Genomic DNA, 26796 nt, shown 5'->3' with positions numbered 1-26796 from the left:
CCTGGCCTTTGCTCATGTCATTTCCCTTCCTCAGCTACAGCTGTCCCGCCCCTAGATTGGGTCAAAGGCTCTCCCCATCCCCCTCTCCTCCCCGCCCTGGGTTTCCTCCCCAAGGAGCAGGGTCGAGATGAGGTCTCCAAGGCCTGGGGAAACCCCCTTACTGTGGAAAGGCCTCTGTCCCTGACTCTTGCCCTAGCGAGTAGGGCTCGGCGCCTCGCGTAGTGGGACGCGGGAGGGGGCGGGGCACGGGCGTCCGGCCCCGCCCCGACCCCGCCCCGACCCCGCCCCCCGCAGTGGGGACCGGGCCGAGCTCAGCTGATGCTTCACTTCACGTGACGCTGGCTCTGGGCGAACATGGCGGCGGCCACCGGGTGAGTGCTGCTCGCGTCCCTGGCCGTTGGCCGGCGGCGCGGAGAGGGGACCTGGGTCTCCGGGCTGATAGCCCCTGCCGGCGGGCCGCGGCCCGGCTGGTCGTGCCGTGTGGCCGCGGGCAGCGCGCTTCGTAGCGTGGGGCGGGCATCCGAGCGCCGGGCGGCTGACCGCGCGCTCCGAGTCAGGGGCAGCTGAGCTCCCCTCTCCGCTGCCCGGTGGTCCTTGGGGCCACCCTGTCGCTCAGGCCCCACCCGCGCGCGTGGCCGAGGTGGGGGCTTGGACCTGCAGGCGCGTTCACGGCCACGCCCCTCAGATGGGCAGACTGCGTTGCTGGTTGCCGGGGAAGGAGCGCTCCCCGGAGGAGGCGGTGTCTGAGAAGGGCTCGGAATCCCTTCCCCAGCGGGGCACTTCCCCACTTCCTTCAGGGCCCAAACGTCACCTCAGAGAAGCCTTCCCTCTGTACCTGTCCTACGTTTTGTAATTCTTATCACCATCTGAAAAACTATATAGTACTGTTATTTTACTTGTTTCTTGTCTTCTCATTTGGAATGTAAGGTCAGGGCCTTTCTCTCGTTGACTCCTGGGCCTCACTGGTAAGTGCCTTGCACACAGTAGGCGCTTCCTAAATCCTGCTGCATGAAAGAATGGGTGAATAGTCCTGGTGGCAGGAAGTGTGGACAGATGGGTTCACCGAAGCGTTGGGGAAAGCGCCGCCGAGGAGGGAACATCTGAGCAAAGAGTGAGTGACAAAGGTTGAGAGTTAAGACTGTGCTGGGGATGGGGGAGAGTGGCGTGCATCCTTGTACCGGAGGGTGTGGTGTTCCAGTTGGCTTGTCCAGACTTTGTCCTGAGAGGCTGAAGCCATCCATGGGCTTTAATCTAATCAGATGTGCTCTTTAGACAGTTGCTCCCCTGGGTTGTGTGTGAGTTCAAGGGGAGGCTCAGTGGTGGGTATGACTTATGGGCATGGTGGTGCTGGGGGCTAGGAGGGGAAGTGGTAGAGGAGGCACTGCCCCAGATGCCAGGCTGGGAACTGAGATTGGAATGGTGGAACCAGTGGGCTGACTGCATTTCTCTTTTTGGGAGGTGGGGAGAATGGAAACAGAACAGGGTTGAGAGAGCTTAGGACATAGAGATCAAACCTTTAGCGGGCACCTGTTGTATTTCAGGGTCAGTACTGGTCCTACCCTTAGGTGCTCACAGGCCACTGGGGCAGATGCACACACGGCACATGCCGTCCACCTGTCTGCCTCTGGTCTTGGTGTGCACCATGGAAGGGCATGGGTCCTGTGCTCAGGGGAGAGTGTGGGTAGGCTTCAATCCCTGGATGACATGTGTGCCAGTCCTTGGGTGCCCCTCAAGCAGAGACAGAGAGAAAGACAGCCATATGGAGTCAGGACCAAGCCTGGAAAGGGGCAGAGAGAGCAAGAGGTATAGGCCAGTGCCCAGATAAAGGTCTGTTGTCTTTGTATCTGGGCCAGCCAGGTGGTCACAGAGAGTTCCAGGGGCTTCATTTGGGTTCAGGACTCCATACTGGCCTCCTGCTCTCCTGAAGGCACAGAGGAGCCAGGCTCCTTGTTTGGATTGGGGTGAGCCTGGACCTGGGCAATTCCTGAAAGGAGGGTTCTTCCAGCAAAGCTGATCCTCTGGGGCCAAGGGGGGAGGCAAGAGGAGGAGACACAGAGTGACAGAATTCTTGGAGAGGTACACTACACTATTGGAGATGTGGGTGGGGAGGGGGACAGAATTCTGCGTAGGATAAAGAAACTCTTTTAATTTTTTTTTTTTTTTTAACTGAATGGCTCCCAGGGAGCTGTTCTGCAGAGGGCCTTTGCCAGCAAGGAAATGCAGGTGAGCTGCTCTGGGTGTCAACCTGTTGGGTCATAGGTCATACTAAAGTCAGCGTTTTTCGGGAGAGAAAGTAACCTGAGGAGTCAAGTTCAGGATCAGAGCCTGTCCCTACCCTGATGTGAACCTTGTGCTCCTGGGGAAGAGGTGTCAGGCTGACCCTGTTGGATGGGTAAGGGTGGGTCTGTTAGAGTCAGCCCGGCCGTTGAGTGCCCCTTTGCCCTCTCTGGCCCCTTTCCAGGCTTGGTCCTGACTCCATATGGCTGTCTTTCTGTCTCTGTGTGTGCTTACCCCCCCCTCCCCGCCCGACCCTTCCAGCCAGAGTGAGTGGGTTGCCCTTGCTGATAGTCAGCTAGTGGGTTTGATGCCTGGCCCAACCTGGAGGCTGAGGGTGAGGAAGCAGGAGGTGCTCAGCTGGCCTTTCTTGCTGGGAGCTTAGCAGCGGGGTCCCCTCTAGAAGCGGCATTACATTCCAGTGCAGGGACCTCGTCCTTGCCTGTGCTGTGGACCCCATGTGTATCGGGGAGGCCTGGGCCCCCGTCTCAACATGATGCTTTTAAATGCATAAAGGAAAACACGGAGGATTACAAGGAAAACCGATTGTATTAAAATACAGTTACCAAAATGTTAGTAAATTTACAGTATAGTGATAGATGTTCTTTATTAACCCATTAAGTAATAAAAGCAGCAGGCGTTTTGAAGCAGTGGCGAACAAGAGTGACATTTCGAGCTGCTGTGACATCAGTAACGTGATAGGAACCTAATGCCTGTGATTGTTCTTGGTGACAAATTCATACGTTGTTGTTACTGTGAATTGGGAAATGCATATTGGGATGAGAGTTTCGAGCCCATAAAGATATCATTTTTTCGCATCCAAGTAGATGGAATCCCTCAGTTCTATGTGTGAATCCCCACGGGCCTTGGGTGCAAGCCCTGCATGTGGCCATAGGAGAGGAGGGTGTGCTCAGCCCTGGTTTGAGGGGGACAGGAATGGATTGCAGGGGCAGCAGCATCACACTTTCCCTGAGGCCAGCCCCTCTCCTGGTTCCCAGCTGCTGCCTGGGCCCTGGCAGTTTGTAGGGCTGGGCTGGCTTTGGGGTGGGGGTGGGGGGCTGGAACTTGAGCTCTGGGTCTCCCTGGTGCCCAGAGCCGGTCTGCCAGCCCCTGCTGTCTTCCTCAGCCATTGCCTTATTTATGCCGGCACTTGGGGATCACCTGGCTTTTGCCTTCTACATTCTGGATGTCGGTGAGCCCAGTGGAAAGCAGGTGGAGATGTTTTATTGGTGCTGCTTTTGCTGAGCTTGCAGGAAGTCACTTGCACTGGCTCTGGGCCTAATCTTTTCTCACGGGATTTGGCTTACACCAGGAGAAATCAAAGGGTGCATCTCTATGAACCTTGATTCTGGGAGTGCCCGGCCGTAAGGAGTGACCGCAGCTCATCGGCCTGCCTGCCCTGCCCTTCTCTGTTGTGGCTGAGCCCACAGGGGCCTGGGCAGTATTGCAGATTTTCTTCATGTTAGTGGCTGGTGCTCCCAGAGAGGATTCTTAGCAAGTTTCCTGTCTTGATCTGGGCTGCTTGGCCCATGGGCCAAAAGGTCACAGTCCAGGTGCCCTGAGACACAGAGGCCTCTCAGAAGGTTCTGGACAAGTGGAAGCCCAGTCCTTCTGAGAGCCTTCCTGGTGGGGGCATGGTGGCAGGCCCGGGGAGCTGGTGTCTGGTGTGTTTAAGGAGAGAGGGCCAGGGAGAGGGGTGAGGAGTGGTCAGGGACGAGGTGGGCAGGGCTAGGGGTGGGTGCGGGCTGGAATCGGGGCCCTTGCAGCCAGTTGTGCTACGGAGTCTGCAGGCGTCTGGCAGCTTTGGCCGGTGCATTGTGGTGCCTTGGCAACAGCCCCTCCGCCCCAGGGGAGTGTGCGGTGACAAGGTTCCCCCCGGGCCACCCCCTCCATGGGCTTTGCTGAGTGAGGGAAAAGCCGCGGGGATGCTGGGGGCTGCACTTTCGGTTCCTGTGTGCACGGCCAGCTGGGACGCAGGCATGTTTACGAGCTGCCACCTCTGCCCTTTGATCTTTGGGGCTGAGTGCAGCAGAAAAGTGGCCCAGCCTCGAGGAAGTGCTGGCCCCTGTCCAGCCTTTCTGGGAGGGTGAGTGGCAGCCCATGCCCAGGGACCCCAGCATTCTGGTCCTGCGGATGTATGTGGGGTGTGCGTGAGCCGTCCACCCTTTCTGGCCTGGCTGGGCCCCAGGGTTTGGCTTCCTGTCGCACTGGAGCTGATGTGGCAATTTCTGGTCAGCACAGCTGTGTGGGTGACCCCACATTGTGACAGTTGTCCACTCAGCAAGTATTTATCCAGTACATGCCATGTGCCGAGCAGAGCGCTAGGCACTGGCGCAGCAGTGACCAGAGCAGACCCAGATCTGTGTCCTGGGCTTGACATTCTTGCGTGTGGAGGCAGCCCCTGCAGTGAGCACCAGCGAACACAGGCTGTGTCTACATTAGAAGGTGTTTGTGTCACTTCAGCCAGGGACCTGACAGAGCCTCACTTGAAGGGGTGATGGGCGTTTACCGCAGGGTTAGCTTACAACGCTGCGGGCAGGTTCAGGAGACCTGGGAGTGAAGAGGCAACAAGCTGGCCAGGAGCCAGTGAAGGCGGTGCTGGGAGAAGGGAGGCCTGGGAGCTGTGGCCCTGAGGGGTGGGTCCACCAGCTGTCAGGTTCCAGGTTCCACCAGGGAGGGAGCAAGGAATGGATTCTCTGTCGTCCCTCCACCCTCTGGTCTCCTGCCCTACCTCCCAGCGGCTAAATCACCTGGAGCCTTATTGAAGTGCTGGGGGGCCTGACTGGAGAGCCCGGGGCCTGCTTGACAGGAGGTGTGATCTCTGCCCTCCTAGAGGTTACATTTTCCCTGGGGAAACCAGGAGCAGGTAAATAAATGACGTTATGCAGTACTGTGTGCTCTAGAGCGGAGTGAGAGAACAGGGAATAAGGTTGGGACAGAGTACTGGTAAGCATCTGGGGAGAGCGGCCATTTCTGCAAAGGCATAGATAAAGAGCTGGGATGCCCCTGCAGGCAGAGTGGGGGTTAGATCCCCTCAGTGCCCGGTAGCTGTCTTCCAAGTGCACTTGATAGCTGAGGGTGGCAGGCAGGGGGAGGGTCTGCACAGATCTGCATTGTAATGGATCCTTCTGGGTGGGTACAGAAGAGGTTGTGGGGGAAGCTAGGACCAAAGAGATCCTGGAGGGTTCCCTGTGGTTGTCCAGGCTGGAGATGGGGGTCCCCTAGCTGGAGGAGGCACTCAGGAGGGAGGGAGCCTGAGCATGGTTGGGGGCTGTGGAAAGAGTGGTCCCCAGGGTCCTGGGTGCCCAGAGGCTGGATGAGGACTGGGAAGCCAGTGTGGATTGGGAGTGTGGGGGTCACTGGGGCCTGGCAGGGGCCCGAGTGCGGGAAGGGGTGGGCCGAAGCCCAAGGTGGGGATTGAGGAGAGCATGGGCTGCTGGGGCACCAGAACGTCAGGCTTAAGTCACTCTGCAGAGATTACTTCCTTCAAAGGGGAGTGAGAGATCAACTGCTGGAAGTGCGTGGCAGTCAAGGAAAGCATTTTTATTTATTATGAGGGTGAGGTTCCTGTACGTTGGAGGTGAAGAGTGATCCTAGAAGGGAACCGTGATGCTGGAGCAACCTGGGAATAGACATGGGATGCAGGGCGCAGAAGCAGGCGGGCTTTGGGGAGTTGGTGCCTGGAGGGTAAGCTGTTTTCTCGGCCTAAAAGAGAGTGGGGTGGGGAGAGATGCCCACCTGCTCTCTGGTGACATCTGTCCTCCAGGACGACACTCCTAGGGCTGCCACTGCCCGGTCCATCTCACATGGTCCCCTTAGCTCAGACTCAGGTCCTGATACTAGGTGTCCTGTGTATATATGTTGGGGACAGGTGGGTGTCCTGGCCTGGGCTGCCGGGTCTGTGACTTGCAGAGAAGACAGCATCATGTAGGCACGAGGGCAGGGATCTCATGTTGTCTGGGCCAGATCACAGATCACAGATCCTTCTCTCGTGGATGGTAAGCTCCTTGAGACCATTGCAGGCTTTCCCTCCAGGGGCCTCACCTGCCCGCTGGTGAAGCAGAGGCAGCTTTCTGTCATCCCCACTCTGGGTCCAGGGCTTGGGGACAGTTGAGGAGAGTGGGGTCTATGAGGCCCTGGCAGCCCAGGGAGGGGCTATTTCTGGGCGAAGCAGGTTGAGCTTGGATGAGGGGGTTCCCCCAGCAGGCTTGGCCCTCCTGTCACCTCAGGCTGCAGGTGGTGGATGGGCTCGGTGGCGCTGACAGGAGCCCATGGGGCGACATGTGCTTATGTCTTTGCAGACCCTCGTTCTGGCTGGGGAATGAGACCCTGAAGGTGCCCCTGGCGCTCTTCGCCCTGAACAGGCAACGCCTGTGTGAGCGGCTGCGCAAGAACCCGGCCGTGCAGGCCGGCGCCGTTGTGCTGCTGCAGGGCGGGGAGGACGCCCAGCGCTACTGCACTGACACCGGCATCCTCTTCCGCCAGGTAAGCCTGCCTTCCTGCCTTCCTGCACCTTCAGCTGCGCCCCAGGCCTCTGGTGGTCTGTCCACCCTCCCCCAGCATTGGACCTGATGGGCCTTGGGAAGATTTACCCCCAAGGGGACGCTGAAGAGGCTCTCAGAGGGCGGGCAAAGGCCTGGGCACCTGGGGAGCCCTGACTCTGGAGGGGTATAGCCCTACTAGCTGTGGATAGGGGAAGAGCTGATGCCAGCCAGTCTCAGCTCTTAGTCAGAATACAGAAAAATGACATTCCTGGGGGAGCAAGCAGGCAGGAAGTCTTCATGGAAGAGGCGGTATTTGGAGTGGGCTCTGAAGGCCAGGATGAATTCTCACAAGTGCAGTTGAGAGTGGGTGTTGCAGGCTTGGGGGGCGGTGTCCACAGGAGTGAGTGGTAAGGGGGTGGGCTGGGCAGAGGGGCAGATGGGGAGGCCTGACTTCCTGGGGCCAGATTCTGCCTGCAGCAGGGAAGACGTGGGCTGCAGCAGACGGGGAGGAGACATGGGAATGGGGTGCTGGGCAGGAGTGGGAGGCCCTCACATTCATCCCAGCTTGACCATTGCTGACTCTGTGACCCTCGCTGGGCTTCAGTGTCCTTGCCCGGGATGTAGACTAGGGATGCCTTGAGGTTCTGGATCCCTGCGTGGTAGAGGTTGGCTTAGCTGCTAGAAGCCAGCCCGGATGTGGTGGCCTTGGCTGAGAATCATAGGCATCACTCAGTTTCCAGGAGCAGGAGCAAGGAGCCTCAACAGAGGGACTCCCCCAGAAAACCAGAGAGGCCCTGAGCTGGCCCCACTCTCATTGATCCCAGCTCTGCACCCACTTGACAGATGGTGAAACCGAGCCTCAGAGAGGAACTGACTTGCCAGAAGGGGAGCCAGCATTATTTAGAACCCCATCTCTGGACTCTAAGGATAGGGCTCTGCTCCCCGCCATGCCCAGAGCTGGTGGGGTTCCACCCTGAGAGGGAGGGGCTCCAGTACTCCTCGGGGGTAGGCAAAGCCTCGGGGACATGGCTGTCTGGCATCCAGGCCGGGAGGAGGCAGGGAAACTTGAAGGGGACCCAAATGTGGAGGGACAGCAAGATGTGGCCTCCGCAGAGGGCTGTGTTGTCATTCCCCCCCGCCACCCCCTGCCCGCCATAGGACACAAACGGGCTGTCAGCTGCTGAGAGCGATTGCAGTGAATTTTGCCGATAGTGGCTCCCCCTGGAAAGTTTCCCTATGCCACGTTCTTGCAGCTGCAAGCCTATAGTCCCCCGGTTGCTAGAGACGTGGAGGTCTCAGTAAGTCTTTTCTGACTAGTCTCGATGCTTCCTGAAGTTTACGTATTCTGTGGTTTAAAAAGCAATCTCCTAAATTCAGCCCTTGGCTCCCTTACTGCTGTTATGCAAGGTTAATTTTAGCAGAGATCCTCCTCCGCTTCATACCTTTATAAGATTATTTGAGCTCCGTGTTTATTGCTAAACACTGAAGTCATCAGCTGCCCCAGGGGTGGGAGAAGGAAGGAAGAAGTTCTAAATGGAAGAATCCATTTCCGTGCAGATGTCTGGCCTGGGTGTCTAAGTCAAGGTGGCGTCTTGCCTGTCTTCGGGCAAGGGGGCAGCAGAGAGGCGCGGGTAGGGCTGTGCCTGGCCTGTGGTACGCGTGGGCACCTGTGTCCTAGTGTGCCCTGGGGTGCCCAGCCAGGGGCCTAAGGGGTGTGGCCAGAGAGGGGGTTGTGGGTGGGGCTTGGGCACACTCATGGACCAGGCATCCTCAGAGGAGGCTCAGAGCAGGGTGGGGGGAGCCAGCCAGGCTGCCCCATGCCAAATCCTGGAAGGCGTTGATGAACAGCCTGTTGCTGGCATGGGGTGGAGGAGGCAGAGTGCACAGGTGGGGAACTAGATGAGGCTGGGAGGCAGGCTTTGAGAGCTAGGGGGCCTGAGCTGACTCTGGGTGCTTGGTCTGACACCTAGCCTTTCTCCTTGTGCCTCATGTTTTTGTCCTGCTGACCCGGTAACCAAGGTCCTTGTTCCCATCACAGGAGTCTTTCTTTCACTGGGCATTCGGCGTCACTGATCCAGGCTGCTACGGCACGATCAATGTCGGCACCGGGAAGTCTACCCTGTTTGTGCCCAGGCTTCCTGCCAGCTATGCCACCTGGATGGGAAAGTAAGGAGCAATCCGGGCCTGTAACTGGGCCTGCTGACCATTGAGAGTCGGGTGGGGGGAGGGGCGTGGCTTGTGGAGGCAAGGAGGGAAGGAGTAGGGGTAGGTGGGGCTGTGTCCCTGGTTGGGTCCATTGACAGCCTGCTCAGGGGCAGGGCGTCAGAGCCGCAGCCACAGATTATGGTCATGTTTTTGTAGGGTACTGTTTTTAATCTTGAAATTCTGGATTCACAGCTTTGTCAAAATGCCAGAGGCTTTGGTCCCAGTGGGCCATCCCTCCTGCGTGGCATCAGCGGCAGGTGGCCCCACCTTGGGTGTCATGGGGGTTGGCTCGGGTCAGAGAGGGCAGCCTGGAACCCTCCTCCAAGGCCCATCTCTCACGGGGCGTTGCTGGATGCCTGCTGTGTGCTTGTCTCTGGCTCTGTCTCAGGAGGAACTGCCTTAGTCAGCTCACCTGTGAGACAGGACGGTGGCTCTAGGCTTGTGCCATGGGAGGAGTGTGGCATGGGGGCCCCGGGATGTGCTTGGAGGCATCCTCCCCATCGTCCATGGCACCTGCCAGCTCCAGGGCCCTTGGCCGTGTCTGCCCCTCGTGGGAGCCGTCCTGCCTACTGCGACGTGCCGAGGCAGAAGCTGTACTTAACCACGGCTACTCGAGGCCCTTGGGATCCTGCTAAATGTTCCTCACCTCCCACGTGTCATTTCCGCCTGGAGAGTGATTCTTCTGGGCTAATGTCTAAATTGTAGCCCTTACTGCCTGGTGTCCCTCACCCCCTGTTACCAGGGCCTGTGGCTGCTACAGGGACCTGTTCCATGCAGAGGGCCAGACTAGGGCCTCCCCCCCAGCCCTTGAGTGCAAACTCCAGAGCCCCCTTTGTTGGCCTGAGAGGTACCTCTTCTGTCGTCTTGGGGCAAGGGTCAGGCTCACAAGGTGGTAACAGTTCTGCTTTGAGGCCTCCTGGCCATGGGCCATTCGCTTCACCATGAAGACAGCTTGAAGCAGAATTGACAGCAGAAGAGAAGTGGGCCGTGCTTCCCTGGCGGGTGCGTTTTCCTGTTTGGCCCTGGGAAAGGAGGGTGGGAAGTGGGCATGCCCAACCCAGTTGGGCGTTGGAGGGCATGGCTGGGCACCTAGGTTCTGGCCTTCTCAGAGGCCCTGGGGCATGTGAACGAAACAGGTCCCTGCTGTAGTGAGCAGGTTCCCACAGCCTCCATGCCTGGGTGAGGGTGAACGCTGGAAGGTTGTGCTGCCTTCTTCCCGAGAGACGGGGCGGTGTGTTGGACAAGGTGAGCCCAGCCCAGTGAGAGCTCCCAGAGGCTCCACACCACCCAGCCTGGGTAGGGGTGAGAAGGGAGTTGCAGAATGGGAGGCTGGCCACCGCAGGGTCTGCTCTGTCCTCTGGCCCTCCCTGCCCACTTTACCATGGAGTCTTTTACCTGCAGAGACACTGGCCTCAGGCTTGGCCTGGGCAGGCCCCCCTCAGTGCATTTTTCTGGGACCCCTCCTCCTGTAGGCCTGAGGACATGGGTGCTCATAGGGTGGTCTCATCCCCCCCAGCTCTTGCCGCCTGTCCTGCGGTAGCCCTCACGGTCAGCCTGTATCATCTTCCTGGTCAAATCCTTACGACTTCCCTGCTTTAAAGAGGCACAGGTTCCGGATGGTGGCATGGCCTGTGCAGGTCTCGTGGGTCAGTCTTGCTGGAGGCTGGCCAGATGGGGGGGGTGGGGGGGCATGGCCTCTTCCCAGAAAAGGTCTTGTCACTGTTGGGGCCTCTGGTTCCTTATTTGTGGGACAGTGACAAGGCTGCTTGTGAGGCACCGCTGGGGCTGTCGTCATAGTGATGGGCACTGCGGGGATGGCTCACTCTGTGACACGGAAAGGTGGTGGTAAAGATGCCAGGGACAGGCAGCTTGTAATGTCCAAAAATGGCCCCAGCAACATCTGTGGCCATTCCCGATGGAGAGGTAGACTCCCCCCAACCCCTGCCGCCCCCCCCTGGGTTGGGACTTGGTGACTGCCTTGATGCATGAATGTGGCAGGGTCATCCTATGGCTAGACCCCTGATTCTTTTTTTTTTTTTTTTAAGTTTTTATTTATTTATTTGACCGAGAGAGAGAGATCATAAGTAGGCAGAGAAGCAGGCGCAGAGAGTGGGCGGGGGGAACAGGCCCCCTGCTGAGCAGAGAGCGCTATGTGGGGCTTGATCCCAGGACCCTGAGATCGTGACCTGAGCCAAAGGCAGAGGCTTAACCCACTGAGCCACCCAGGTGCCCCTAGACCCCTGATTCTTGCTCATGGGACACCTGTCCCTGAACCCAGCTGCCATACTGTGAGGAAGCCCACATTTGCCCGTGTAGGGGGACCTCGTGGATGGGAGCGGGGGCCCAGCTGACAGCCAGACCACCCACCAGAGTGGGTGACTCCAAGCCCCAGCCTTTGATTCCTCTTGCTGAGGTCCCAGACCTCATAGAGCAGAAATAAGCTGTCCTCTCTGGGCTCTGTCCCAAGCCTGGACCTTCCGAGTCCATGAACGTGAAAAATGTCAGTATGGTTTGCCCCAAAGCCCTGGTAACTGGTATAACTGTGGTGAGGAGTTTCCTGGTGAGACTATAGGTCTGGTCTCCATAAGAGAATTCTTCCAGAACCCTTCCTGCACGCTAGGTGATCATAGAGCTGTGGTCTCTGCCCTGCTTGCTAGTGGCACATTCCAGAAATAGCTGGGGCCCCAGTGCATGGGCAGCACCTGTGGTTTTGACCTGGCTGCCCTCTGAGCTGCCCCATGGCCCTGCCTGCTGGCTCTGAGGGTGCCAGTCCTGCGGACAGAGGGGCTCCACAGTGAGATGTGGGCATGGGTGGGGGGCTCGGGGAGGGTCTGAGCAGGGCCTCGCTGGACTTTCTATCTGCAGATGGTGGGAGGAGGCTCCAAGCACATCTCCTCTTCTGTCTGCTGCTTTGTCTTGTGTCAGGTCGGGAGTGCCTGTCCTGGAGAGTGGACGTCCTCCAGGGCTGTGGGCGGAGAGGCCTTTCCCTGCCTTGGGGACTCCACCATCCAGTGGGAAAATCTGAGCAAATCTCACCATGTTTCCCCACAGCCACCATCTGGGGAGCCAAATGGCACTTGACTGGAGTGTTTAAAACCCAGGACCTGATTGGTCAGGGAACAGCTGTTAGTAGTTGGCTCTTCCGAAATGCAATCCTCAGTAATACAGGAATACTATTCTGTGCTTTGACAATGGCTGGTTTTCAGGGCCGTTCTTACAAGTTTTCCTCCAGGGGCACCTGGGCGGCTCAGTCCGTTGAGCGTCTGACTCCTGGTTTCGGGCTCAGGTCATGATCTCAGGGTGGTAAGACGGAGCCCTGCGTCAGGCTCCATGCTGAGTGGGCAGTCTGCTTGAGATTCTCTCTGTCTCTCTGCCCCTTCCCCTGCTCGTGTGCACACACACACACACACACACACACTCTCTCTCTCTCTCTCTCTCTCTCAAATAAATAAATAAATCTCCACCAAAAAAAAGTTCTCCTTTAGTCTGGCCCTGCTTTGCTGAGCCAGTTGATTGTGTAAGTGCGGACCTAAAGGCTCGTGTGACCTTTGAGTGTAGAGATGGGTCTGCAGTGTGGGTCTCCCCTTTGGAGAGGCTCCGTGCTGGGCAGGCCAGAATGAGCAGGTCAGTCCCTTCCGGCTGCACAGCAGAGAGCTAGACCCTGGCCTCCTGCAGACCTGGCTCCCCACTGTGGCCACCTGGGCAGGCCTTTCCCTTCCTCTGCTCTGGTGTGTCCTTCTCCTGGTCTCTGTAACCGAGAGAAGGCTCGGTTACAGAGCCTTGGTTGTCTGGGGCTGGAGTTGGGGAGTTGCCAGATCTGATTGCGTGTGGCTGTTCCCAGACATTCTCGTGATCAATAGGGCTAGGGAGCGAGGCTGGTGGGATTACCTGGCCTTTGCAATCAAAACCCACCGGACTGAACATTTGACCTTCAGCTCCTCAGCTTCCTTTTGAGTCTCTATCTGATGGCTTTTGAAAATCCATCCGGCAGATACCGCAATCCAAAGTCGTCCGGGGAAACAGCACTCCCATCACTAGATCTGCCACTTCCTGCGTAAAGGGCAGGCTCCTGTTGTGAGGGCAGCGGACGCTGGGGGACGTGTTCCTCACCTGGGGCCTTTTTTGGGGCAGGAGTGTGGTAGCTCCTAATTTGCTTTCATTTGGAATCTTTGCTTGCAAAGATTTAGATGTGAGTGTTTCCCATCATTTTTTGTTAGAATCAGGCTCAGCTGATGGTGGCTTTGGCTGCTGGGGTGCCTGGGCTCTTGGGAGTGGGCAGGGAATTGTCTCTGAGACTCAGTATAGGGCGGCTTTAGAGCCCATAGAGGGTGAGTGACTTTGGGCCAAGTTGGGGGACCCTCCTGGAATCTTTGCAGCTTAACTATGTTCTGCCCTTGTCCCTGACTGAGACTGTGGGCTCGAAATGTGAGACAGGATACCTGATGTGGTGGGCTTTGCCGGGAGGAGTGTGCTTATTCTAATGAGGGCACTGCCCAGGAGTGAATTTCTCCGGGGCTGAGGCCCTGAACTGGTGTGTGTGTGTGTATGTGTGTGTGTGCGCGCGCACGTGCACCCACATGCACACCGGGTGTAGTGTGGGTACGTGTATGGTGTGTGTGTGTTGGGGGTAGGGTGTGCACGTGGCATGGGGTGTGTGTGTAGAGTGGGTACATGGGGCGCAGAGTGGGATGCGGTGCTGTGTATGGTCTGGCACACGGTGTGCACGTGTGCACGTGTGCATGTGTCCAGGTACCCCAGACCCAGGCTGCCTCAGCTGCCCTGTGGCCTTGCCCTGGCTCCCTCTGTCTGCAGGGAGGGCTGGTGGGGCGCCGAGGAAGGGGCAGGCCTTCCTGAGGAGGGCCGAGGGAGTCCCTTTGGGTCCTCCTGCCGGAGGTTCCAGAGGATCCTGGCCTCCTTGGTGGGGCAGGTGCCGGCATCCTCAGCCCTGCTCCCGGGGCTCTGGCTCTGCCGACCACAGGCCTGTTTCTGCTGGCCTTCTGAGCCCTGGTGCTTCCCCCCCCCCCCAGCCCCTCCCTCATGGGTGTGGTGGTCAGGGTCAGTCACCTGCGTTGCTTTGGAAAGATCTGCGTTGCTCTGACTAGGCCCTTGGTTCCTGAAGTGGTTGCCGACCTCTATTCCGGAGCAAGCGCGGCGTTGTGCCGGGAGCAGAATGAGAGGCAGCGGCGCTGTGTACAGCTGAAGGCGGACTCTGGCCGCTGGAAATTGATGATGACTGCTGTAATTTGGTCCTCTTATTTATTCATTAATCGCACACAGGTGGGCAGCTGGCCGGCAGGACCTGTGCTTGGCAATTTCATATTCTCGAGGGCCCCGTGGTTTGTGTACCACGCGCATTCCTTTAATGTCTCCTTCCCACAGGAGGCCCGGCGCAGGGGCTGCTACTCACTGTGTCGACCCTGACCCTGAGTTCCGGGAAGGGCCTCCTCTAAGTCGTGCTGGGCCCAGCTGCTCGTGGCGAAGGCACAGACACCTTTGAGTGGGGCACTCTTTCCTCTCTCCTGCCAGGGCTGTCTCTTCCCTTTGAAGGGAGGGTTTCTGGGCTGGGGCCGGCTTCCCCTCTGACCTGCTCTTCCCCGGTCCAGTGGCTTTGTCTGGGTCTCCTGTATGGTGGGAGCTGGCATGAGCTCCCCTGCTGGACCCCAGACTCCAGGTAGGGCAGGGTGCAGGCCCTCCATGTGGCTGCCATCAGCCTGGCTCTCGGTGGGTCTGTCTGTGCCCTGTGACCTCTCCTGCTGGCTCTGTATGGCTCTCGTGGGCGTGTCGCCCCTTCCTCAGATCAGCCCTGCCAGATCATGGCTCCTGAGCTGCCGGTGGCTGGCTTAGCCCTTCGGGTGACATTTAAATTATTTTTACTATAATTAGCCCGCAAACATGAAAAATAAGCAGTATTCAAACTGAATTATCTGTGCCCTTAAGGAAAGAATGGCACGCAAAGTGCCAGAAAAGATGCTCGCAGCTCTTCAAATCGTATCTGTCAAGCAGTCATTCTGTTGAGAACCAGGCCTGTGATAGTTGGGTGGTTTTGGTCCTTGTGGCCCAGCAGGTGCTCTGGACTGTGTCCATCGATCTCTTTGAGGAGGACATGGGGCACGTGGTGGGGCTGGCACCCGTCCTCACTTCCTCCCAGATAATCCGGGTGGCAGTAGCAGGCTCTCCTGTGAGTTGTCTGGCGCCGGCTGCTCCTTAGCTCCTGTGGCAAGTGGATGGCTTGTGGCTGGCAGGCCAGGGGTAGACAGGTGAGCACGCAGCCCCGGGGCCACCCGCAGGTCACAGCCACCTCGCGTTGGCCTCCCCTTTACCTCTCCTCCTCCCATCTCCTCTGGTGCCACACTGTGAAGACCTCAGGCTCAGTACACGGAGATGTTCCCAGGTCTCAAGTCTAGGTCTGCGTGGAGGCCCGCCCACCGAGACTCCCAGGCAGGGCAGGCAGGCACACGTGCCCTGGGGTGGGGGCTGTAGGAAGCATCCCTTGAAAGCAGTCCTTGGCACTTCTCAAATCTTCTGGGAGTTTGCTGTGGACGCCTGTCACAGCTGTGAGCGATGACGGGACGAGGGGCCAGAGGAGGGTTGGGAACCCCCTGGGGATGCAGGGTGCCTGTCCTAGAGCTGGGACCGTAGTCAAGAGTGGACGTGGCGAGGACACTGATGGTCCCACCTCACCTTCTGGCATGTGCCTTTGTGCATGGCGGAGAGTGTCACCACTTAGTGACCGAGGGTTAGTGAGCTCCCTGTGGTAGATGGAGAACCGGGGCCTCTGGCATCCAGGTGAGGGGCTTATCATTCCCACTGATGTGATAGCTTTTCCAGGCCATGCTAATGGCCATGCCAGGCTTCAACTGTTTAACTTTTGAGTCCTGTCTCAGACGTGGAAGCCAATGTGACTGCCTTGTGCAAATGTAATTAGCAGCAAGAGCTTGACACTCAGTGCCCACTTCAGAGAAGACAAAGGGGGTGCTCGCTGTGTGGGGCTGTGAGCTCCCTGCTGGTCCCCGCGCATCTGTGCCCTGGTCCACGCTGCCTCCTTCTTCACCATGATCTGCCTGGTGCATGCTTAAGTGGACGGGGGGTGGTACGGGACTCAGAGAGGGCAGAGGGCTTCTCTTTCCTGGCCGGTGATGCTGGTCACTGGTGTCTCAGAGGCACAGGGAGCTCACTCTTGGAGGTGGTCCTCTCCAAGTCTGGAACTGTACTCCCTCCCCTGTCCCCTCTAGGCCTCCCCAGGCACCCTGTCCTTGGCACCCTCACCCCCCTGTCATCTGCTCACCCTTGAGAGTCCAGGAAGCACAGGCTGAAAAACATCTGCTGTTTTCCCCTGAGGCCTCTTTCGGATCTAACACTTGGTGACTAGAATACCATGCGATCACAGGCAGGCTGGGGGCATATCCCCCCATGCTGATGTGGTGCCCAGGCGTGGGATGGCGCAGGATGGCGTGTGTGCGTCATTAGACTTGGCTGGAGACACCCTCCCCTTGTGTGGCTAGTGCTCCACCTCGGGTGAGCTCTGTCACCAGCAGTGACATCAACTCAGCCACTGACCAGGAGGCTAGGGGGTGGGGCGGTGCTTGCCAGACTACGACTGTGACCCTGACTGTGACTGGGAGCCCTTTGGGAGGGGGCCCAGCCTCCTCCTCCCTTTGTCTCTGTCTTCTCATGGCTGATTTTTCAGGGATGATGAGTAAGCTTGAATGTTTCTCATCACAGTGAGTAATACTGATATTGACTTCTTTAAAATGTTAATTTTAAAACTTTCCTCTAAAGAGGCTCCATGGGAGAGCTCCCAGGTGGCAGCTTATTTCATGCCCCAAAGGGCAAGCTGGCTGGCAGCCCGGTGGGCTCTCACCAGTGGTGGAGGGGGAGGTGTGGTCTGCAGATGCTGTGGGTGGCCAGGATCATGGGCTCCGAGGATGGGCAGAGGTCAGCTGGAGGAGGTTGCGTGGCCAGGGTCATGGGCTCCGAGGACGGGCAGAGGTCAGCTGGAGGAGGTCAGGTGGCCAGGGTCATGGGCTCCGAGGATGGGCGGAGGTCAGCAGGGGGGGGTCAGGGGAGGCAGGTGTGGTTCAACTTTCACTCTGTGGCCCAGTGCCCTTTGTGTTGGGCCCACCTGCTCTGTGCCAGGACAGGGATGGGCCAAGGGCTTTAGGGTCTGGGCATGGGGGCGGAATGGCAGCCTATGCCAAGTGTGTCAAACCCTGACCCTGGCGTTCCTTGTGCTTTCCTTTGAGGATCCACTCCAGGGAATACTTCAAGGAGAAGTATGCTGTGGACGACGTCCAGTATACAGATGAGGTCAGTAGTAGCCAACTCCTCTGTGAGCCTCTGAGGCCTCCCTCACTCCTCGGCATGCTGGCACTCCCTTCCTCCCACTGCTGGCATGCCGGCACCCCCTTCCTCCCACTGCCGTAGCCCCTGGCTGCCTGTCGTCGTGGGAAGTCGCCACCTGGCTGCCAGCCACCTCAGCAGCGCCCTCGTTTGGATAGCACGGGCAGGACTGTGAACCTCAGACTTCCCTGAAGAGGCCCCCCCATTTGCCTGGCCAGTGTCCCTCACTCAGTGGCTGGAGGCCTCTGGTACCTGGGTTGTGGCTGCTTAGCTTCCCAGAGGGAGGACAGCTCTCATCTCAGTGACCCCACCAACCCCCCCCCCCGCCCCCCGCTCAGCCTGGGCCTTCGTGTGTTGGGGAGGTCCCCTCCACAGCCCTTACTGGTTGCAGATGCCACCACCAGAAAGGCCCCAGACTTTGAGAGGCCTGTGGGGTGGGGTGCAGTTGGAGGGCCCCTGGCTTTAATCTGTTTCCCAGCGTGGATGCTCAGCAGTGTCGTGTGGCCTGGGTAGCTGAATGACTGTCCTTCTGGGGCTTTGCACCTGCCCCAGCCCCTGACGTCCATGGCTGATGGGACGGGGCAGGGGCAGAGGGGAGAGCACAGCTATGTGCCCCCGTGGTCTCCTTGGGGGACCAAGGCCGCCAACGCTGCTCCATCCCTGGGTGCTGTTAAAACCCCCACGCCACGTGCAGGTCAGTGCTGGGTAGAACATAAGCACCGAAAGATCCGTGCCTACTGCTGCCTGCTGCTCGAGCTCTACCCTCAGCCTGGCAGGATCAGCTGGGTGGGAGGTGGGGCCCTCCCATGCCAGGTCCAGCCAGGTCCAGATCGCACATGGACATCCTAAGAGCTGGGGGTCTGTGTAGAAGCAGCTGAGGAGCCCGCCAGCTGGAGACCAAGCAGCTGCCCCTTCCCCTGGATAGGATGCAGGCTGTGTCGGGGAATGACGACACTGGGTGGAAGGCAGGTTCGCAGGGATCCTAACTGGGCTCACAGAGCAGCGTGGGAAGCAGTGTGTCTCAGTCCTGGGGCAGGGGTCCGGTGCAGTCTCCTTGGGGCCGCCAGGCCCCAGGCAGGCCCGCATCAGTACTGTCCCACACAGAGACACTGTCCTGCTCCGGTTCTGCTGCCCTAGAATGCCGTGCCCACCCCTCTCGCTGTGCTCGGAGGCCTGTGCCAGCCCGCTGCACCCCTTGCCGACTCTGGTCCACACTGGCGCCCCTCCCACCCCGGCTCTTAGGACCTGCGGGGGACATGCTGATGCTGGCTGTGTTCTGCTCTGTACTCTGCCTTTTGGCGCTTTATATTTGTCTCTAAGGCCCTTCCCCTAGGTGTTACTGTCACATCCTGCCTGCCGGGTTCCAGGGGTGTGTGGGCGTCAGAGCTGATTGAGACCCAGGGCTGAACTCAGCAGCCAGGACACAGTGTGCGGCAAAGGTGACTAGCAGGGCAGTGCCTGGTCAGGAGGGCCTTGGGGAAGGAGTGCGGCTTGCATCCACAAGGCCATGGGCATCTGTGTCTACAGTACCTGCTGCCTGGTTGGGTTTTAGAGAGGGGGCTTTTGATAGATCTTTCTTTTCTGTCCTGGAATTTCAGTACCGAGTTACTGGGGGTGACTCACAGCATCTAAAGCATCCGCTGATACACATGTGACCTGTTGTGTTGATCTCTTTGGGTACAGGATCTCCAATAGTCTGAACATATTTTTGCATGCCCCGATGAGATCATTTGCCTCTTACCTGTATCTCGAAGTACTAGGAGTGAGTACTCGGTACTAGGAGTGAGTACTCGGTACTGGGGAGCGGTGACCTGCTCCATCCTTTGTTCTGATTTTGTTCCTGACCCTCTCCTTTGGCAGGTGTATCCCTCCTGCCTCTGTAAACTACATGTTAACATTATTGCCCTTGGGCACCTTGACCTTCCTAGAAGCTTGGACGGGGCGGCCCGGATCTCAGCCCACCGAGTCAGAGCGTCTCTGTGCTGCAGCCTCCCCAGCTACCGTTGCTTTCATGTCTGGGGGAGCCTCAGCTCCATTCCTCCTGTGATTTCTGGGGAGAAGTGGGGAGAGCTGGCCTCCAGATGCAGGGACACGGGTCTGGAGCATCGGGACGGGAAAGCCTGTGGTGATTGTGCGGAATCACGGCCTCACAGAGTGGGAGTGGCTACACCGAGTTTGTATTTGCGAAGCAGAATCTGAAACAAAGGCTTCAGAGGAGTTCGGAGGACAGGCTCTTGGGTCCAGGAGCTGTCTGCTGTGTCCCATTGTCATCACTGTCAGTTCAGTTCTGTCCTGTTGCTGCCCTGGTTCTTACTAGAGACGGGGCTCACTGTTGACAGCTGGTTGGGTGCTTTGCTCTGGGGTGGCCCCTGCAGCTTCCAGTAACATCGAGATAGATCTCATCCCTTGTGCCCAGTCCCTTGGTGGGTCTACAGCTTGCAGAGGAGGAGGCCAAGGCCAAGGTGATGGGCTTCACCCACAGCCCCCTAGCTGGGGCGCAGCAGAGTTAGGGGGCAACCCCGGGACCTTTGGACCCCAGAGGGCCTCCACTTCTGCATTTGTCCCATCAGATATAGGGGATGACCCAGGCTCCCGAGGGTCTTTGGTTTTCTGTGGTTCGAAATGGAGCCTGACACTAAACTGCTGTGTGGAGACACCTGTGCTGGGAGGCCTTTGAGATGCCTGGGGCCTACTCCTTCATGGAAGGTGACAGGAAGCCCCTTGCAATCGGGGAAGGGCTCCCCAGGCTAGTTCTATGGTGCCGGCCCCCAACTGACATCGGGCAGCCTCGGCCATCTGTGACAAATCACAGCGGGGAAGCCCCTCACACCTGTCTTTCCTGAAAGAAGGCAGGAAGGCCCACGCCCCAGGCTGCAGCTGGTCACTTGCTGTCGTGTGCGAAATGCAGGTGTCTGCTAGAGTGGCTGTCATCCCTGGAGATGACCCTGCTTCTAATCATTGAGAAGGTGGAACAAACGAAGGTTCCCCCGAGAAAGGGGAGCTCAGGAGAGCCTCGGGAGGCGCTTCAAGGCATTTCACGCGGGTGCAGCGCCAGGGCTGGTATTCATGACGCAAGGGGAGCTGGCTGGCTGGGGGGCCCATTGTGCACTTGGGAGCTTTTCTGACATTTACATTTGAGAAGCTAGTTCAGATTTCTAGACACATTGCCAGCCACCAAGTTGCACCCTTGTTTCAGATGGCCATGCAAAACAGTTCATTTTTTTAAAAGATTGATTTATTCACTTTGGAGAGAGTGTGTGTGTGCACTAGGGAGAGAGTGCCTTAAGCAGACTCCATACCGAGTGTGGACCCTAACGTGGGGGTCAGTGTCATGACCTTGAGATCATGACCTGAGCTGAAACCAGGAGTCGGATGCTTAACCGCCTGCCCCAGCCAGGCTTCCCAGCACAGTTCACAAGCTTGGGTGCCTGCGGGGTGAAGCCCGGCTCCCTCAAGCAGCGCAGGCTTTCTTGGCAGCACTGGTTACGGACCGCCCTGCCCGCTTCTCTGGCACATCATTCTGGAAGAGTAGCCTGCAGGCCTGGCTGGGGCCCCGAGCGTGAGGGTGACTGAGGGGTCCCCGGGCAGCCTCTGATCATCCCTAGGGGAGAGTCCCTGTGTACGAGGCTCTGATCAGTTCTGTCTGTGCCATCTCCTTCAACCTGCCAGAGAGGTGTGGCCACCCAGGACAGTGACGCTGGCAATGGAACGCAGCACATCCGGGGCATTAAACAGCACTGATCTGTGAGAGCTCATGGGTCCCCTGTGGCCAACACTCTGAGGACACGAGGCCCAGTGTTGACAGAGCCGGACCATCCTGTGTGCTGGAGCTGCATTTTGAGTGGCTGATGCACAGGCACAGCCCGTCTCCTTTCTCTCTGAGGCTGCTGAGAGCGTAGCACTAGTGGGTCTCTGTGCGGGAAGGCAGACCAAGCTGCCGGATGGGAAGAGGTGTTTCAGCCGCAGAGGTAACCAGGGCCCACACGCAGGCAGTCGTGGTCGATCGGAGCCTGCAGATGCCCAGCCTGCCCGCTGTGTCGGCTCTCCGGCCGGCCATGCATCCAGCAGCCTGCTTTCTCCATCATTCCTAACCAGCGCGTCCCCAGCCAGCGCTGGGAGAAAAACCATCAGACCGCACGTTTGGGATTTGGCCTTCCTCTGCGTCCCCACCTGCCTGCTCGCTTCCGTCGTTGACAGAGCTGTTCTGTGCCCATGAATGGAGACCCTTCATGTCAACGTGGCAACACACCCAGAGGCCCGACACGCACGGCTCTTAATCCTTCTAATGAGTCCCTCCTCTTCCAGGAGGGCGTTCAGGAGTGGCAGGGATTCAGCTGAGCTGTTGATGTGTGCAGCACAGAGGCCGGGGTGGGGGAGGGGGTTGGGGGTCTGCAGTTCCAGAGTCAGAGAGGAGGGTCCGGGGATGCGGGGCCTTGTGCACCGTTGGGGGAGGGTGGTTGGCGCACATCTGGAGAATTGTCTGGCCACCAGCATCAAAAACCTCAAGGAAGCATGTGGTTTTTCACCCAGAGGTGTCACCGAGTCTCTCTTTCTCTCTCTCTTTTTTTTTTTTAAGGAAATACATTTTTAAAGGGATTTGTGTTAAGGAAATAGACTTATCTAGAAGAGTGTTCGTCGAGGCATCACTTTTGCTAGTTAATCGTTGGAAGTTATTAAAGTGTCTGGTAGAGGCATGAATGAATGAACTGTGCCATGTCCATGGAGAGAGCCATACAGCCGTACGTTCAGCTCTGGCCTCTGCTCATTTGTAACTGAACCTGGGCAAATGATTGAACCAGTCTGTTTTCTCATTTGTGAAATCTGGACATGAGTAACCCCAGCTTCCCGGGTGGTTAGATGAGATGATGCCTGGAGTGACCAGCCCAGGCCACGGCCATGATCAGCGCTCACTGGGCATTTCCCCTCCCCGGCCGGTAGTGACTGGTAAAAATCACGCGGTTGGAGAATACTTCATCTCAGGAAGCAAGTGAAGTGTGTAACTTCATAGGATCCAGATATCATTACAGATCTTTGTTTTCATGTGCAGAGATAAAAAGTCTCTGGGGATGAGATTGTAGGTGTGTTTTACCATCGTTCAATTTTCAGTATATTCTAGGTTTTCTCTGGGAGCCTCTCAGTATTAAAAAACATGTATATACATATGTCAAAACTTATCAAAATGTGCACTTTCAATATGTGCATTGTAGAGCATGTCAGTGATAGCTCAGGAAAGCTGTTAAAACAACAAACAACAAATCCTTCTCACGCTCGCCCATGTCAGGGCTCAAATGAGTTTCGGGTGGGAACGGGGGGCTCAGCTGCAGCAGGGGCCTCGGTAACCAAGCTGCAGGGCAGACTGCGGTGTGGGGGGCCTGGAGAGGAAGAAAGTGCTCCCGCCAGGGTGCTTGGCGCTCTCGGGTACAAATGTCACAGCTAAAGCAGCGTGGTGGGCACTTTGCCAAGGGAATAGGGCAGGAGATGAGGGAGTGAAGAACCTGCCTGGGGAACAAAGGGCCTCACTTGTGAGTACTGTTGATGAGCGGGGAGGAGGCATTCCAGACAGGGGTCAGAGCCCGAGCAGAGGCACGGAGAGACGAGGTTGCATGGCACACTCATTCATGGGGCTGGGATAGGAAGCAGCCAGAATGCAGGGATGCGAGGCCTGAGTGGGTCAAGGTGGAACAGGGATGGAGAGTGGGGACGCGCGATCGGGGACAGAGGGTGGGGTCAGGGGAAGCTTCCTCCACGAAGTCTAGGAGTTGCATGGGGGGGCAGGGAGGAAGGTGTCTGCCCTGGGGACAGAAGGCTGTTGGGATCGGTGCCTGAGACGTAGTAGGAACAGGTCTTTCAGGAGGGAGCGGATGTACAGAGGTGCTGGCCTCCGGGCAGGGGTGGGGGTCAGTTGGGCGGGTCTGGTGGTATGAAGCCTGGGATGTCTGTGGGACCCAGAGGCATGTGGGAAGCTGTGCCTGGTGTAGGTGTCTATCCCTGTCTGCCACTTGATAACCATGTGGCGTTCAGAAGTCCTCCGGCATCCGCAAGTCTCAGTCTCCTCATCTGCAGGATGGGGACAACAATATCACCGCCTGTTTTTACAACCAGCTCCATAAACATGAGCTGCCGTCATTAAGCCATGGTGGCGTTGTCATCTCTATCAGATGTCTTTGTGGTTGTTCTAAAGTGGAATTTTTTTCTGACCTTTCAGATCGCCAGCGTCCTGACGTCGCAGAACCCCTCTGTCCTCCTCACTTTGGTAAGTGGCTGGTGTCCAGGGGCCAGGCACCATGGGGAAGGGTTTTAGGGAGCTTCCTGCCCCTGCAGAGGATTGGGAAACAGGAGGAATGGTCATCAGTAACAAGTAGTGACACGTCATTCAGGGTGGCTGAATACAACCGGGACCACGTCCTCCATCCTCCAGTGTCCCTGGGATGGGCCGGGTCCTGGCGGAAGACACCACGCCTACTCCAAGGGTTAAGACGCAGCTGGAGGGTATATTTGTGTCAGGCTGAGTTGTGGAGTTTGTGGATAAGGGTATCAGTATGTTCCACTGCGTCTTCTCTATTGTTAATAGGATTTTTTTTTAAAGATTTTATTTATTTATTTGACAGAGATCACAAGTAAGCAGAGAGGCGGGCAGAGAGAGAGAGAGAGAGAAGGAAGCAGGCTCCCTGCTAAGCAGAGAGCCTGATGCGGGGCTTGATCCCAGGACCCTGGGATCATGACCTGAGCCGAAGGCAGAGGCTTTAAACAACTGAGCCACCCAGGCGCCCCTGTTAATAGGATTTTAAAAGTCACACCGTGGTGTGTGTCTGCGAGGTTGTTGTTGGGCATCAGATTTAGAATTTAGACCAAGGGTCTGCTATGGCCTGGGGGTGGGTTGGGGTGCACAGGAGGCCCTGGGTGACTTACATAGGGCTGTGGGGGTCCTCAGGCTGTGAAATGGCTCAGAGAAGAAGCCTGCTTTCTTGCACTTTCTCGACCTTGGGAAGTTCAAATATGGAGCGTGTACAACTATTCTTCCCTCCGAAAGTGACCCTTCTCTCCCTCGTTCATCGATTCTTTTTCAGAAATAGTTCTTCTTGGTTCTTTTATTTGTTTGTTTTTTAATTTATTAATTTTTTTTAAAGCACTTCACACGGTGTCTCTTTTCCGCTCTGCTGTTTTGATGGCCGAGCAGGAAGATTACGTGAGATGATTGTGGTTGGAGATGGCCCAGTGTGTTTTCTTTAGGGGGCATTATTCAATGTTGGCCTGTCATTCTTGAGGAGGAAGGGTAGTTTAGAATGCCTTGCCTCTCTGGGGATGACATGCTTTTCTCTGAGTCCCCTTTTGTCTCCTCTCCTGTCTGAGTTCCACTTGGGGTCTCCTCCCAGTCAGGGAAAGGACAGGGAGGTACCACAGCTCTGTGGTGTCACTGAGAAGTGCCCATCACGCCAGAGTTGGGTCCTTCCCACGTCTCTGGGAGGGCTGGGTTTGACCGAGCTTTTTGGGCCCTGTCAGTGGGAAGTGTGTGCATACTCGTGTGCATTGAGGGAGACGGGGCCAGCCTGGGAGAGTAGATGGTGTGGCGGGGAGAGCAGTCTTGTAACCCCAACTGTGCCTGCACAGCCTGAGCCAGTTTCAGCAAACTGGTCTGATGGAGGAGGCTTTCATTCCCCTGGGATGCTGTTTGTGTATCCCTTTCCTTTCCTCCATGTTCAAGCTGCGGCAGAGAATGGACAGCTTGCCTTTGTGCAGGGGTGGGAGGGCAGGCTTGGCTGGGAGTTACCTGAACGGCAGGAAGGGATGAGTTGCTGGGCTGGAATGGGGGCTCCTGAGGCTGGATGGAGGAGGCAGGCCATCCCCTGCAGGTGGTGGGGACCCTGTGGGGTGGCCCCATGTGCTGAGTTTGCCTTTCATGCTCCCCGTGTCTCTGCAGCGTGGCGTCAACACGGACAGCGGCAGCGTGTGCCGGGAGGCCTCCTTCGAGGGCATCAGCAAGTGAGTCCCGGGGCCCCTGGAATGGTCTCCCTTCTCCCCCCGCTCACCTCTTCACCAGCAGGCCTTGCCCTGTGTGCAAGCTAGACACAAAATACATGAACAGGAGGATGCTAAGGGGTCGGATCATGTATTTTGAGGAAATGTTTAGAAAAATAATTTGCCTAATATCACTTCAACTTCTGCTTCTCTGTTGAGCTCCACAGTGTGAGTGCCGACTGGCCCGGGCTTGGGGAGCGTGTGGGGGGTGAGGAGGCCTGCTCTCCCTCTAGAGGCCTCCTCTCAGCAGTGTGGTCTTTACTCTTCTCAGCCCCTCCCCTCAGTCCTGGCACTGACTTCTCCCAGCCTGAGTCCTCTGTTGCCCCAGTCTCAGCTAGGGACCCCCTTACTGCCCTCGCTCCCTCGTTTAGCTCCAGGCCGGAGCTAGACCCCACTCCCCCTCCTGGCCCTCTCCAGGCAGGAAGGCAGATGTGGGGCCGAAGTGGGGCACCTTGCCCTCCTTGTCTCCCTTACACCAAGGCCCTTGGAGAGTGCTTCCTGCCAGCTGGGCTGTGTCCCCAGACCAGCTGGGGACTGGCCCTGGGGGGTCTGTGGGGCCCCAGGCGGTGGCAGAGGAGCCCTTGGGGGGGAGTGTGGACTGCTCCCCAGCCTTGATCCTGGGCCTCCATCCCCAGCTCCTCCCCCACCACACTCAGTCTGCGCCACTGCGTCCTGTCGTCCTTTCGTGGACCGAGGCGGTGCAAAGGAAGTGCCTTATCATTATGTATGAGCCTGAGCCACAGGGAGTTGGTGTGTCTGTGTGATGTAGGGGTGATTAGGAAGGATTATGAGCTCATAAATATGTATCACTCCCCCAATGATAAGAGTGATGGGATGGGGGCGAGTATCCCGTTTGCTTCTCATTGCTCAAATCCCTGCATCCTCTTGGGAATTTCCCCAGAGTAGCCACGTGCTCGTTCCTTGAAATGTTGGCCTTGGAGCTGCCATTCCACGTGCCTGTTGCACCCACCCCCCCCCCCCGCCAACACCCCCCAACCCCGCCCGGCCCCAGAGCAGAGCGAAAGGCCTGGGCCCAGCCTCCCCTGGTCCCCCAGCACGGCCTGCCTCAACCAGCACCAGCATCTGGGTTCCCACAGGCTGGCCCCACCAGCCTCCCTAGGTCTCTGCCTCGTGGGGAGAGCCCTGAGTGGGAGGAGGGAGCCCTCATGGTCACCTCGCAGACTAGTGCTTTGACCTTAACAGAGCTTGCCCTCTGAGCTTCAGCACCCTCATGCGTAATGGTGTTGCTGGGGCTTGCCATGGGGGTGGGGGGACGGGATCCTGCCCTCCCCCAGAGCCTGGCATGGAGCTGATGCCCAGGAAACAGGTGTTCACTCATTCACAAGCACATCCCCATGCAGCCCTGTTGCTCCCCTAGCCTTGGTCTCTGCATCTGTGCAGTGGGCCAGGTGGACTTCGGGATCACTGATCAGAAGATTCCCAGTGTCCGTGAGTTGCGGGTTCTTCACCTGCCCCC

The 26796-nt window shown here is 57.7% G+C and overlaps 1 protein-coding gene across 1 annotated transcript in view; it reads left to right on the top strand.

Moving 5' to 3' along the window:
* The first annotated feature begins 325 nt into the window (after positions 1-325).
* PEPD (peptidase D) overlaps positions 326-26796 on the top strand; it is a 108733-nt gene continuing 82262 nt past the window's right edge. Inside the window, exons 1-6 of the mRNA XM_080827687.1 lie at positions 326-371; positions 6576-6759; positions 8797-8924; positions 17207-17270; positions 23509-23556; positions 25222-25283. Of these exons, the coding sequence (XP_080683813.1) occupies positions 355-371; positions 6576-6759; positions 8797-8924; positions 17207-17270; positions 23509-23556; positions 25222-25283 (503 nt within the window). The 5' untranslated portion in view covers positions 326-354. The remainder of the gene's footprint in view (positions 372-6575; positions 6760-8796; positions 8925-17206; positions 17271-23508; positions 23557-25221; positions 25284-26796) is intronic.

Source organism: Martes martes (assembly GCF_963455335.1).
Source record: "Martes martes genome assembly, chromosome: 17".
In the NCBI taxonomy this organism is placed as follows: Eukaryota; Metazoa; Chordata; class Mammalia; order Carnivora; family Mustelidae; genus Martes; species Martes martes.
This window is presented reverse-complemented; position numbering and strand designations above follow the sequence as displayed.